Source organism: Typopeltis vanoorti, chromosome 2 (genome assembly GCF_054136105.1).
Source record: "Typopeltis vanoorti isolate ZY-2024b chromosome 2, IOZ_Tvanoo_1.0, whole genome shotgun sequence".
Lineage (NCBI taxonomy): Eukaryota > Metazoa > Arthropoda > Arachnida > Uropygi > Thelyphonidae > Typopeltis > Typopeltis vanoorti.
The window spans coordinates 91,462,499-91,476,432 of record NC_143550.1 but is presented as its reverse complement, the minus strand read 5'-3'; the positions used below and the strand labels follow the sequence as shown (position 1 = coordinate 91,476,432).

General features: G+C 36.4%; 1 protein-coding gene across 1 annotated transcript in view; it reads left to right on the top strand.

Moving 5' to 3' along the window:
• Positions 1-13,934, top strand: part of Itpr (Inositol 1,4,5,-trisphosphate receptor) — a 1,112,489-nt gene that overhangs the window by 813,586 nt on the left and 284,969 nt on the right. Inside the window, exon 43 of the mRNA XM_090401920.1 lies at positions 4,342-4,499. Coding sequence (XP_090258046.1) covers positions 4,342-4,499 — 158 coding nt within the window. The remainder of the gene's footprint in view (positions 1-4,341; positions 4,500-13,934) is intronic.

Sequence of the window (13,934 nt, the reverse complement as noted above, 5' to 3'; positions counted from 1 at the left end):
CAGAAGAACTTCTAACACTCTGGTTTTGTTCCACTGAATCCTGTGTTTTGTAGATAATGCATGGGTTGCTAATTCTGTTATTAATATCCTATAATGAATATGTGCTATAGGTTTACAGGAGAAAATAACTTTCGTGGGTGGGTCACATGCACACAAAAAAAAAAGAACTCACATACAGAAATGGATTGACAGACAAGCCGTATTAAAAAAAAAAAAAAAGCATGGATTGATAATGGGAGGCCATGTTTTAGCAATTTGCTCATATTTTATAAATAATGTTGCAGCTGAATTGGATAAAGGGAATGGACACACTATGATGATGTTAGACTTTGCTAAGGCATTTGATAAGATACTACATGAAAGTCTGTTGTGTAATCTTGAAAATATGGGATTGGAACATAAACTATTGACTTGCATTAGTGGGTGGCTGATGGATAGGTATCATGAAAGTAGTATATGGTGGGTGTAAATCTACCAGATTTAAGGTGATCAGCGGTGTTTCACAAAGATCAGTTCATAGGCCATTGGACTGATCTTGTTGTTCAGTCTATATGCTAATGATATTAGGAAGAACCTGACACGAGATGTTTAATTGTTTACTAATGATGTAAAGATAGGCAGGACAATTACAGATGCTATTGATATACACTACTTACGAAGTGATTTGAATAACCTGGAACAGTGGGTAAATAGCTGTGAATTCATCGTTACTAAGTATAAAGTTTTGCATTTTATCTTGATGATATTTCCAGTGGCATATTATATTGATGAGGCCAGGGATTTTGGAGTTATGGTGGATAGAACACTGAAGACATCATATTGCAAATGAACTTGGAGAATAATTGTGATGTTGAAATGAACATTAACATGTAATGATAAGAGAGTCATTTTCTCTGCAGTTCTTGATGACTACTCCTGGATTACTGTCTGCAGATTTGGTCTCCTGGTTTTGCAGGGTAAAAGGCACAAAGAAGAATAACAAAGATGATATCGGGATTATGGAATATAGATTATGAGAACCGGAGAAAGACGGATCATGTCATAGAGGTATGTGGAATTTTTTGTTATATGGAAGGTGGAGGAAAGACAAGCAGGCATCCATGGAAGATAAGTTTTTGTGTGGTTAAGAAAGGGGGGTGAGCTCAATTTTTTCATGTTACTCTAAAATAATATTAATTTATATGACTATTTGCCTATTTTTCTTTAGGAGTACCCTTTTATGATATCATTGGCTTTTTACTCAATTTTTAGGGCATTACCGATGTTTTAAAGACATAACTATGAAGAGTTTAATGAAGGAATGATATTGGATGATGCAGTTCACTATAGTTGGTGGATTTGAGTAGTGGAGACAGAGAGTTGTACAGTGGGTACCCTCCCTCCCTCTATGACTTGTTGCACTCCTTGGAGGTGTCACGAAATAATAATATTACTGCTGAAGAAGTATGACTGAAATGAAGGGGAGGCTGGAAATGTGAAGATGGAAAGATGTGGGAGAATTGCAGGTAAGACAAAGTCATGTGAATTTAAAATTCGGGTTTCAAGGGTGGGTTGTGAATTCTTTGGGAAGAAGGTGATGGATAGAAATTTTTTGGGAGGAAAGGAGAAGGATAGAATACGATGAAATAAGATTAGGGGTGAGAGTAATGGGATTTGAGCCATTTCATCTAAGTGTCATCTTCTGTTGCTGAAGTTGTTAAGGGACACTTGTATAGTTGTGATGCATGTTGGTTTTCCAATGCATAGAATATCATCCATGTATCGGCTTTAAAAGGTGATGCCAGAAGGGAGGGAAGAGCTGACCAGATGTGATTCTGTATGTGACAGAAACAATTCAGCTAATTATCCACTAATATTTTGCCCCATTGGGAGTCCGAAAAGTTGGATATAGATGTTACTGTTAAATTTAAAAAAGTTTGCTGAGATTATTAGTTTTATCAGGTTTATGATGTCACTAGGTGTTAATTTTGTTCATGATCCCAGGGGGTGATCTTCTGTGAGTAATGTATGTACGATGCCTAACATTCTGGGGATGCCCACATTGGTGAATAGTGATGTTGCATCCAATGAAGTGAGGATGTCATCGTTGGATACAGTTGGGTTTGATATTTTTTGAAATAGGTCGTCTGTTTTTTTATCATTGATTTTGACTTGGTTAGTAATCACTTTACAGCACCACTTTACGTGCATCCCTTAATGACTTCAGTGATAGATTAAAGTTCACTGTAGAAACAGAGCACGAAAAATCCATAAATTTTCTAAATCTAACATTAATTATAGCAAATGACAAAATAGCCAAAAAATATTCCTCCACTTTAACTCAAAAAATCAGTCATTCTAGCACAATTTATAAACGCATATAAGTGTTCGACACACAAAATTGTCTCAACATGGAAATAAAGAAATTAACACAGATATTTAGACACACTAAAATTACTCAACATAGCTAATAAATCATTCCAACCAAACAGCAAAAACCCGTCATAACAACCAATAACGAAAGCAAACTTCCCAACACAAAAAATCATCAAACTGCCATACATCCCAAATACATACAAAGCCTACAAATACATTTTTAAACACACCGGCTATAAATTGGTGTTCACCATGAACCAAAAATTGGCAACTCTTCTAAAACCTACAAAATCTCACACATACAAAGAAATACTAGAGCACCACAATGTAGTATACAAATGCCCTTGCCAACAAGACTGTGACATCACCTGCACAGGTTCCGTGATCAGATCTTTAGGGCAAGACTACAGGAACTCTTCTGTGACTACAACATGCCAATCCCAGAACATTTAAGCAATAAAAAACATAGTAACCAAAAGAAATACAAAATACAGGGAAAACAGAAATAGCAGCCCATGCTCTTGAACAGAAGCATACCCCACAAATCAACAAAGCCATAATAGTAGACATACAGGAAAATAAAACAATGCTTAGAATATCGGAAACTATAGCCATAAAATGTGACAAAAACTCGATAAACATTCACAACCTCTTTGTAATCTCTGGGAGTTGGAAGCTCCATAATATAAAAATTAGGTCATGACTCTGACCAATAGAAAACAACACAGGTACACCCAAGACAAAAACACTAAGTTGACACCGTAGCCTCCACTTTCCCAACTCAGACAATGCTCAGTCGAAATGGCAAACACCTTGTTACTCCCATCTCTGATCTTGTTTCATAACATTCTATCCTTCTCCTTTCTCCTAAAAAAAATTTTCTATCCTTCACCTTCTTCTCAAAGAATTCACAGCCCACCCTTGAAACCCAGGTTTTAAATTCACATACCTTTGTCTTATCTGCAATTCGCTCACATCTTTCCATCTCTACATTTCCAACCCACCTTTCAGTCATACTTCAGCAGTAATATATAATGGGAAGACCCATTAGTGAAATCATTGAATATAACATGGAAGAGAGATGCTCAAAATTGAGATCATTGGAAGCATCTTTGTGATCTGCACTCATGGAGAAATCCTGAAGAAAACACAGGTCCATCAAGGTAATGTGTACCATAATGCTAATGAGCATTACATCTTTTTGCTGTTGAAATCACATTATCTCAAAGTAAGCACACTATTGTATCTTTGACTGCAAGAATGTAGTACTGCAGCTCCCATTCTTCATGAAATACTCTGTTCACATCCTGAATTGTTCTTTTTTTATATTTGGCATTTTTGGGATATCAAATAAAATTTTATATTTTATAAAATGTTAACAAACGAATTAAACGAACGCATCTACTTGCTAACTGTACGTTTGTTATAAAATGACAATACGTACAACAGCATCAAAATATTGCGACACACAAAATAAAACTGTTTCTTTTCAAATCAAGCTCACAGCATCAAAATATTGCAACACACACATGCAAAATTAAATATAATATAATATAATATAAATACAAAATTGTTTATTTTTAAATCAGCTCAAATTCAAGAATTCTTAGTTATTTGACACCTTCAAGGAGTCCATGGACTCATCACAGGAGGACACTCTACTCTGCTGCATGCATATAAACAAGTTACTTTAATTAACTGAAGTATGAGGTAGTTATGATATGCCTAACTACTAAAATGATTCTTTAACCACCCAACCAGCCAGGATGTATATATATACGTCCAAGTTACCATGGATGTGAAGTGCATATTAAATTTGTAATACCATTGAAATATGTGATGGATGCGAAGTATAGAGGAGTGATGTATTTGATCCATATTGATGGCGATGGTTAATCCATATTATTGAAATTATATGTATTAATATCTAGATTCTTGTATTCAGCTATATTTTTTAGTTTGTTTTGTATTGTTCTTTAATTTTAGCTCCTCATTCTTATGCTGCACTTGAAGAAATTCTTGCTGAGAAAGCAGAGAAAGCTAAAGATGCAGAAGAAAACAAACTTCCTCCTGAAGTAATGGTGATGCAACCAATTCTCCGATTTTTACAGCTATTATGTGAAAATCATAACTATGACCTTCAAGTAAAGACTTTTCTTAAAATCCTTATTTAGTTTCATAGATTAATTTTTCTTTCTTTTTTTTCTATTCTACCATTTTTAAAAACTAAAAATAAATAAATAATAATAATTTGCTTGATATTTAGTTAGTTTACTTTATTGACAGTTCCTCGATCAATAAAGGACATATAACTGGAAATATTTGGAAATATCCATCCTAGTTCACTGATGACTAATGCTATAGCAAATCAATTTTGGTTGGAAAATAATTTATCCTTAATTAGTTTGGAATACATTAATTTCCAAGTAGACTATCCACGTTGGCTATCAGAGAGTGCATTTCTGTCATTTTTCTTCTCAACTGATTTCTTCATGATTCATGAGGAGTAATATCACATCAGACTGGGAACAGTAAAGTGAAGTTGCTTACTAATGGTAATGGGAAAATGACATTCATATTTGTGACAGTCTTTGGGGGGGGGGGGTTACTTACCTATTCAACCTGTAAATATTTCAAATAATTTATTTTCAAAACTATACACATGACAATCGTTGCAAAAGTGAGCAACGATTGGGGGAACATGCACATACATTTTACTGTAAAATGGTACTAAAAGTATAGTTACTTCAAAAATGCCATCTATCTAAACTAGCAGCAGTTAACATATTTTTAAAATGTGCATGATTTCTTCTTTGCACTACAAGAAAATACCAGATGATAATACCATATTTACTCGAATATAGCTAGCCCTCATGTATACCTCGCACCCCTGATTTTACTTTATGAAAAATAGGAATTAAAAAGTTTTGCATATACTTTGCACACGAAAAAGTTTAAAACTTTAAGAAATAGAGAAATAGATAGTGAATGTTGTTATGGCAGTTTCAGATATTTTGGAATTCGGTTGAAGAAAATCAGCATTTCAACTCAACAATCGTTGGCTTGCCTTTGTCACTGAGTCATTCGATCTTTTGTAGAGATAGAAGCAACCAGTAGAGGAAATGTGGGAGTGAGGGCATTGACTTCTTGATCCTGGATTGCATGGTGTGGATTAAGAGAACATTATTAGAATTGTTGTGCAAATGGATTTTGAGCACTTAGGACATAATTTTGCCAGAAATAATTAATTTAATTACAGAAGCATTGTCGCTAAAAAAATTCAAATATATTGTGTGATGAAGGTGAGTGGTGAATCGCACAAATAATGATAATTAACATTTAAATGCATTTATTTTGTAATGTGAGCAATTATAAATTACACTGAATACTGAGGATTTAATTATAAATATCAATTTCATTTTTTCCTGAAAAACTTTAGTTTCCAAAAATCTCTGCATATATATATCTCACACCACGATTTTTTAACTTTCATTTTGGAGAAAAAGTGCAAGTTATATTCCAGTAACTATGGTAGTAGTAATAATAGTAAGGAGAAAAAAAGAAGTAGGTGGTATTTTTTTTTCATCGAGCAATTGTTTCAGAATGAAATGTTATTTACAATGTCCTTTCTTTGTTTTTTCAAAAGAAAGTGCTCATGATTATTTCTTGCTATTTTTGTCATTCTTATAATTATTTCTGATGTTCAGTTGGCAAAAGTAGCAAGAAATAATCATATTGATAGTAGTGGAGTTGCAATCTTTCTGACCTCTTGACTTAGAACTTCGTCATTTTGGTTGTTTCCAAAAGATATATTCATACGGGATTATGTGTTACTGAAAATATTGTGTAAATTATTTTCATGATGATTTCCAAAGCTTCCATTAAATGTAGCAATTTTTTTTCAAAATATTTTAAAATAACTATCAAGCAACATTTATTGAAATTGATATGGTTTGAACATTACTTTTTTTTACTTGCACTATTCTGATATGGAAATATACATGTCATGTCACTATGCTTACAGATTTATATACGTTGTTATTGTTTGCAAACAACACTCTCTGCTGTTATAGACAAAAAAATTTGTTGAATTACATTCTTATTTTAAGACTAATTTTAGAATATCACAAATTTATATTCAGTTTTATTTCAGATGAACTCATAGTTGAAAAATGAAACATGCTATTATTATTTGTAGAGTACTCATTTCAACAACAACAATTTTGAGCTGTTGTAAAATATATTGTGAAATTATCTGTGACATATTCCATATGGAACTGATTTAAATTTTGTTTGTTTTTGAAGTATTCCAATCACAAATCCTCCCCCTTCCCCACAACCACTCATAGTAATTAAATTATAAATGTCTTCTTTTTTATATATAATTTCATACTTTTAACAGTGTGCATGTCACTTATGAATATCCGAAATCTATAAACTCATTTTATGCAACAGGAAACTAAATAAAATAATTATTATCTTATTTGTATTTCTTTACAATTTGATTATTATTATTATTACGGGCAACTCCAAGGAGTCCTTAGACTCATCGAGGGAATCCCTAACATCATATCAAGAACAACTGTTCAACATTCACACAGTATCTATCATACTTCGCCTTCAACTCATTCACAGTCATGGCACCCACAACAGACTCTGGCAGCTTATTCCACTCATTCACCACTCACAAGTAAAACACCTAGCTCTAACATCCTTGCTAATCACACTCTTGCCCAGTTTCCATGGATGGCCCCTAGTCCACCCACCACCAGTCCTGTTCTCAAAAATATCTTCTGAATTAATCTTATAGAAACCCTTCAGTAATTTGAATGTCTCAATTATATCCACCCTCCCCTCTTCTGCCTCTCAACCAATTTCTGCAACCCACAAATCTTCAACATGTTCTTATAAGGTTCATTCCATAGACCTGCTATCATCTTGGTCACTCGTCTCTGGATCCTCTTCACCTCCTCTCCATCAAGAAGAAACCCTCGCATCAAAATCTGGGCACAATAGTCTAGATGGGGTCTTATCAAGGCTCGATACAGAGGATAACTTGCTTGTCTCTGCTCGTCAAAGTATTCTTCAGTAACCAAATGATTTGATGGGCTGATTTAGCCACTTTTGCAATGTGCCCCCTAAACTTCAACTCCCTATCCACCAACACTCCCAAATCCCTGGCCTCGTCAATCTCCTGGAGTACAGTTCCATTAATGTGGTATACTTCTGCTAATCTTTTCACCCCAAAATGCATAACCTTACATTTTACCACATTATATTGACATCCATTCTCCTTAGCCCAGTCCTTCAAACTATCCAAATCATCCTGCAAAATTTTGACATCCTGTGCACTATTGCTCTACCCAACTTTGTATCATCAGCAAACAAATGAACAGTACCTCTCAGATCCTTTCCTATATCATATCGTTAATGAACAAATTAAACAGTACTGGTCAAAGATCAGAACTCTGCGGCACACCACTAGTCAAGGCCGTCTTTTGGACTCAACTCCTGAATAAACTACTCTCTGATATCTCTCCATCAACCACCCTCCTATCCATCTCACCAACCCTATATCCATTCTCATATGCTGCAGTTTACTGATTAGAATTCCATGTGGTATCCTGTCAAAGTCCTTAGGAAGGTCCTGCAGAATCACTGTAAACCCATTAGCCTTATCAGGTTCAGCTATCACTGTGTTATAAAACGTCAGCAAGTTACTGAAGCATGATCTACTCTTCACAAAACCATGCTGTCCTCCATACAGTATCCAATTTTCCTCTTGACTACTTTCTCCAAGAGCTTGGCAACGATTCCTGATATGCTGATCGGTCAGTAATTTGCAACAGCAGTCTTGGAACCTCCATGCAGTGGAACTATTTTCCCCTCTTTCCACCTCCTCAGGACTAACCCAGACCCGAGACTCAAATTAAACAAAATGGTCAAGGGCACTGACAATTCTTTAGCCACTTCACATATGACATGAGCTGATATACCATCCAAAGTGAGGCGAGAATGATGGAAGGAAACGAAATTGAGAGAAATTGGCGTGACGCAGAAATCGAAAGAATGAATGATGGCGAAAGTTGGCCGCATGTTGGACTGAAAGTACGGAAACAAAGAAAGATGAATGGGAGTGAAAGTGAGAAGAATGATAGCGAAAGTTGGATGCATGTTAGACCGAAAGTACAGAAACAAAGAAAGATGAATCAGAATGAAAGTGAGAAGAGGGGGTCGAGAGTTAGAAAGATTGAATGATAGAGCGAATGTGTCGTGAGATTCGGAAGTTGAATTGGATAGGATGATGCAAAAAATGAAATGGATGAGGAATGAAATTAAGAGAATTCAGGTCAAAACTATTAAAATAAATCATGATGGTATGAAAGAGTTAACGAAAGATGAGCGAGCAGCGTTGTGTGGCAACTCCATTATTAAAGGCATGCTAGAGGATAGAATGCACAAGGTATGTTTTCCAGGCAGTAAAATGAGTAGAGTGATTGAGGAATTGGATATGATGCAGGAGCAACCAAAAGAGTTAATAGTATTAATTGGTACAAATGATTTGAGAGAGGAAAAAGAGCGTGTCAGAATGGATATCAGAAGGCTGCTTGGAAGGATAAAAGAAAATGGTGTGACAGGAAAAGTAGTTAGTGCGTTGCCTAGGTATGACTGTGGTGAAAATGAGGCAAAAAAAAAAAGAGAGCAAAGAATTTTGAATGATATGCTGGCTGAAATGTGTGAGGAGATGGGAGTACAGTTTGTTAATGTGTGGAATGAGTTTGAAGAACGAAGTGAGCTGTATGGGAGTGATGGACTGCATTTCGTGTTAGTTGCTTGGAGAGACTGCTGCTGGAAGGTAGAGTAGTGAATAGAGAGAATGAATCAGTTCGAGAGGGGAGTGATGTGGAAGAGCAGGAGAGTAAGACAGAAGAAATTGAAGAGGTGGATATAAATGGGGAAGTGAGTGGTATGAGTATAGAAAATGAGAGAATGGGTGTGCAAGAGGAGCAGGAAAACACGGAGGCTCAGGGTGGATAGAGGTACACAGTGTAAGAAAGGCAGATGGTCCAAGAAGAGGTGAGACCATGTGTAGGCAGGAAAGGAATGGGATGACCAGGGATCAAGAGCAAACAGTTGGAACTGAAAACGGTTCTAAAATGAAGAAGCAGAGAGGGAAATGGCCCCTGTCGAGAATGGAGAGATCACATCGAGTGAGTGGTATCAGTGGAACTAGCTGTAGATCCAGAATTGAGTTGTTCTGTTTGTATACAAATGCTAGAAGTATAAGAAACAAGGCAGATGAAATGGTTGCACTAATTGCGTCTGTTCATCCAAAAATTGTTGAAATAATTGAGACATGGTTGGAAGAGGATGAGATCCTGACAGCAATAGAGATGGAAAGGTATGATGTGTTTCGTGAGGATAGAGGGGGTAAAAAGGGAGGGGGAATGCTATTGATGATAGAGAAAGAGTTATGTCCATACAAAGTAGAGATGCATGATGGAAATAGTGTCAGTGGTTTTGAGGCAGTATGGTGTGAGATAGAGGTGAATGGAATCAAATACTTGGTGGGATGTTGTTATAGACCAGGTAATGTGGATGGTGGTGATAGTGAAATGTATAGTAAAATTAGCCAAGCAAATTAGAAAAGGGTGATCATTATGGATGATTTTAATTATGGCAATATAGACTGGAATGAAGAGATAGCAACTGGAAGTAAAGAAAATGAGTTTCTTGAGTTTTTGAGAGATAACCCTCAAACAGTATGTAACAGAGGGCACACAACGATTAAGGGTCTTGGATTTGGTCATCTCATCAGGGGATGTAATTATAAATAAGTGTCAAATCATCCACCAATTAGTGAGAGTCACCATGAGGTGATTACCTGGGTGGTTGCCAGCAGTATGAAGACCCCGGTGAGAAAGGGGTATATGTGAACTACAAGGGGGGGGTGATTATGAAGAGCTCAGGGAGACAGCTTGCAGGTGTAGCATGGAATGAGGAATTAGCTGGAAAAGAGATCAATGCAGCTTGGGGGATTTTTAAAAACTATCTAGTGGATGCAATGTCTAAATGTGTTCCAAGGGTGAGAAGGTTAAATAAGGTAGGTGTGAGATGGATGAATAGAGAGATTACGCATGCAATACAGTGAAAAAGGGCACTGTGGAGGCAGCATGAGAGAATTGGAAATAACCAATTTCATGAGGTCTACAACGACCAGGCAAGGAGGGCGACTTGGTTGGTGAGAGTAGATAAAGAGAAGTATGAACAGCAGTTAGCTAATGAAGCCAAAAAAAAAATCATAGGAGTTCTTTCGATATGTAGCCAGCAAAAGAAAGAATGATTATGGAAGGATGACATTGATTGTAGAAAATGGTATAAAGACAGCTGTTGTGGAAGGTGTGATGGAGATACTTAATGAGCAGTTCATAAAGATCTTTCAGTCTTGTGAATGTGACTTCATGGAGAGATTGAGAGCAGTTGATGATGATGCGGAGGAGAGACTGACTGTAAGTGAGCAAGAGGTGTTTGGGGAGTTGAGTAAACTAGATGTAAATAAGGCTGTGGGACTTGATAATATATCCCCTGTATTCTGAAGGAATGTGCCAGGGAGTGGACACCTGCCTTGACATATTTTTTTAATACGAGTCTTGCACTTGGTCAAGTTCCTAAGGAGTGGAAGGAGGGCAAGATTGTGCCACTTCATAAAGGAGGTGATCGAACTCAAGCATCAAACTATAGGCCTATCTGTGTGTCAGGTATGGTTGTGGTTAAGTTGTTGGAGAAGCTTGTGAGAACTAGGATCCAGAGTTGGGTTGACAACAATGGTATTATCTTTGATGGACAGCATGGATTTGTTAAAGGGAGGTCATGCTTTAGTAATCTATTTACTTATTACAATAAAGTGACTGCTTCCTTGGACAGAGGAGAAGGATATACAGTAATATACTTGGATTTCGCAGATTTTTTGATAGAGTACCTCATGATAAGTTGACAGTCAAACTAGTGCAGATGGGGTTGGATATTAGATTAGTGCATTGGATTGGAGACTAGCTATCTGATAGGTATCAACAAGTTGTGTATGGGGGGGGTGATATCCAGGAAAAGGAAAGTCACTAGCGGTGTGCCTGAGAGGTCCGTTTTAGGGCCATTACTGTTTAACTTGTATATTAATGATATTGGCAAACATTTGGATGGAGATATTCAGTTGTTTGCAGATGATGCAAAGTTGGGACGAACCATAAAGAGTAGTGAAGATGTTGTGGCCTTACAAGAAGACTTGAATAAATTGAGTGATTGGGCATGGAAATGGAGATGCCAGTTCAATGTTGCAAAATGTAAGGTTTTAAAATTTGGAAAACAAAGATGGGATGCAGAATTTATGCTGGGTGAGAATATATTGTTGGAGGTAGAGGAAATAAGAGATCTGGGAGTGATAGTGGATAAGAATCTAAAATTTAGTGGACACATCGCCAAAATTGTGAAGACAACACAAAGGCTTCTGGAAATGATGCGGAGGACACTGACGTGTAGAAGTAGGGAGATTCTTGTTCCTTTGTTTAAGGCTTTGATTAGGCCACACATGGACTATTGTGCCCAGATTTGGTCACACCGGGTTTTTAGAAGGATGAAGAGATGTTGGAAAGGGTCCAAAGGCAACTCACTAAGGTGGTTTTTGACCTCTGGAATGTCGAGTATGAGGAAAGATTGAGAAGATGCAATTTGCAGAGTCTGGTGGACAGGAGGAAGAGGGGAGGTATGATAGAGACCTACAAGTTGGTAAGGGGTTGTTATAGGATCAATGGTGGAGAAGTTCTACAGAGAATAGTGGGAGATCAGGGGAGAACCAGAGGTCATCCCTGGAAACTGTATAAAGAAGGTGTGAGTAGGGGAGTGAGAGGCAGGTTTTTTTCGTGCAGACTTGTGAATGACTGGAATGCCTTGCCTGAGAGTGTGGTGTCTGCAAGGAGTTTGAGTGTGTTTAAGATATGGTATGATGAGATGTCTGTGTGTGTGATAAAAGGACCTCCTAGGTGAGTCTTTAACTCAATGAGGTCTTGGGGTAATAATAATAATTATAACGATTATATATTTTTTGATATGATGAAAGACTTTTGCATTGTTCTCCATAAAGTAACAATCTGTGAAATATTCTTCAAACTAAGATTATGAATAAAAAAATAAATAGAACTTAATGTGGAACATATGGGTCTGTTTTTTTTTTTTAAGATTTGGATTTTCATTAATTTATAAAGTAGTTATTTGGAACAAAAATAATTATCTTGAATCAAGTTTTTCGAAAGCATATAAAATGTCCTTTCTTTTAGGCTTACACGGTGATCCGAATGCATTTTTGAAAATTATAGAGACAACTACCGTGTTTGAATAAAAACTTTAGTTTAATATAACTAAAATCTACATTCGACGTTTAGACCTTTATGTCAAGGTCATCTTCTGGAGCATACAACTATACACAGGAAACAAGCTATACTACAATCAAACTGGTTTGTTAAAGACGCTGACCAACCGCTACAACAATTGTTGTCCTGACCTCTGGTGAAAAAATAAAATAAAAATAAAAAAATAAAATAAAATAAAAAATTAAAAAAATATATATTAATAAAAAATTATACATCAACGCTATAGAGTCCTATTATTAGTGTTGTCTACTATATACATATATTAACATCATTCCAGCCAGTTGGTATGGAATGGTTTCTAATACTAGCTAAGGATTGGCTAAAGTCCTGACTTATGCTGGATCTTTCATATTAGGTAGGCTGAATGTGTGCCATCCAGATCCTTGGAATTTTCATGCCATCTTTGTTGTTGATATTTAAGGTGGTTTATCAGGATTTCGCAGGATTCCTTAAATTTCCTTTCGTACCAAGTTTTTGTGCGGTGTAAGGAGCAGGTGCTTTTCCAGTTGATTTTATGTAAGGTGTTGAGTGCGTGGTCTGAGAGGCCTGCTTCACCATAATGGTTATATTTAATGTGTCTAATGTGTTCTTTCTTGGGTATAGGGATTGTCCGTCCTGTTTCACCAATGTACGGTTAATTACAGGTGCAGCGGATGCAATAGACTCCAGGATGTGCTAATGAGAGGAGAGGATCCTTAGAGGAGTTGAATATGGTTTTAAGTTTAGTGGGTGGTTTAAAGGTGGCATTGAGGTTATAATGTTGTAGGATTCTTGATTTTTTCTGATAACCGTTTAATGTATGGGATGGCTATGGTTTTACTGTAATCTAGATTCTTTTTTGTTGTAGTTTTGTAGAGTATTTTATTAACAGTATTTTTATTATAGCCATTATTTATGAATGTGTCACTAATGATTTTTAGTTCTTGTTTCAGGGATTGCTGGTTAGAGCAAATAGTTGTGGCTCTGTTTTTAAGGGTGTTAATGACTCCATATTTTTGTGATGGGTGGTGGTAAGAATTAGCATGTATGTATTGGCCAGTGTGTGTCGGTGTTTGGTAGACCGTGAAGGATAGACTGCTTGAAGGAAGACGTGTGACTAGTGTGTCTAGAAACAGGAGCGAATTTTGGTTTTCGATTTCAGTGGTAAATTGTATGCAT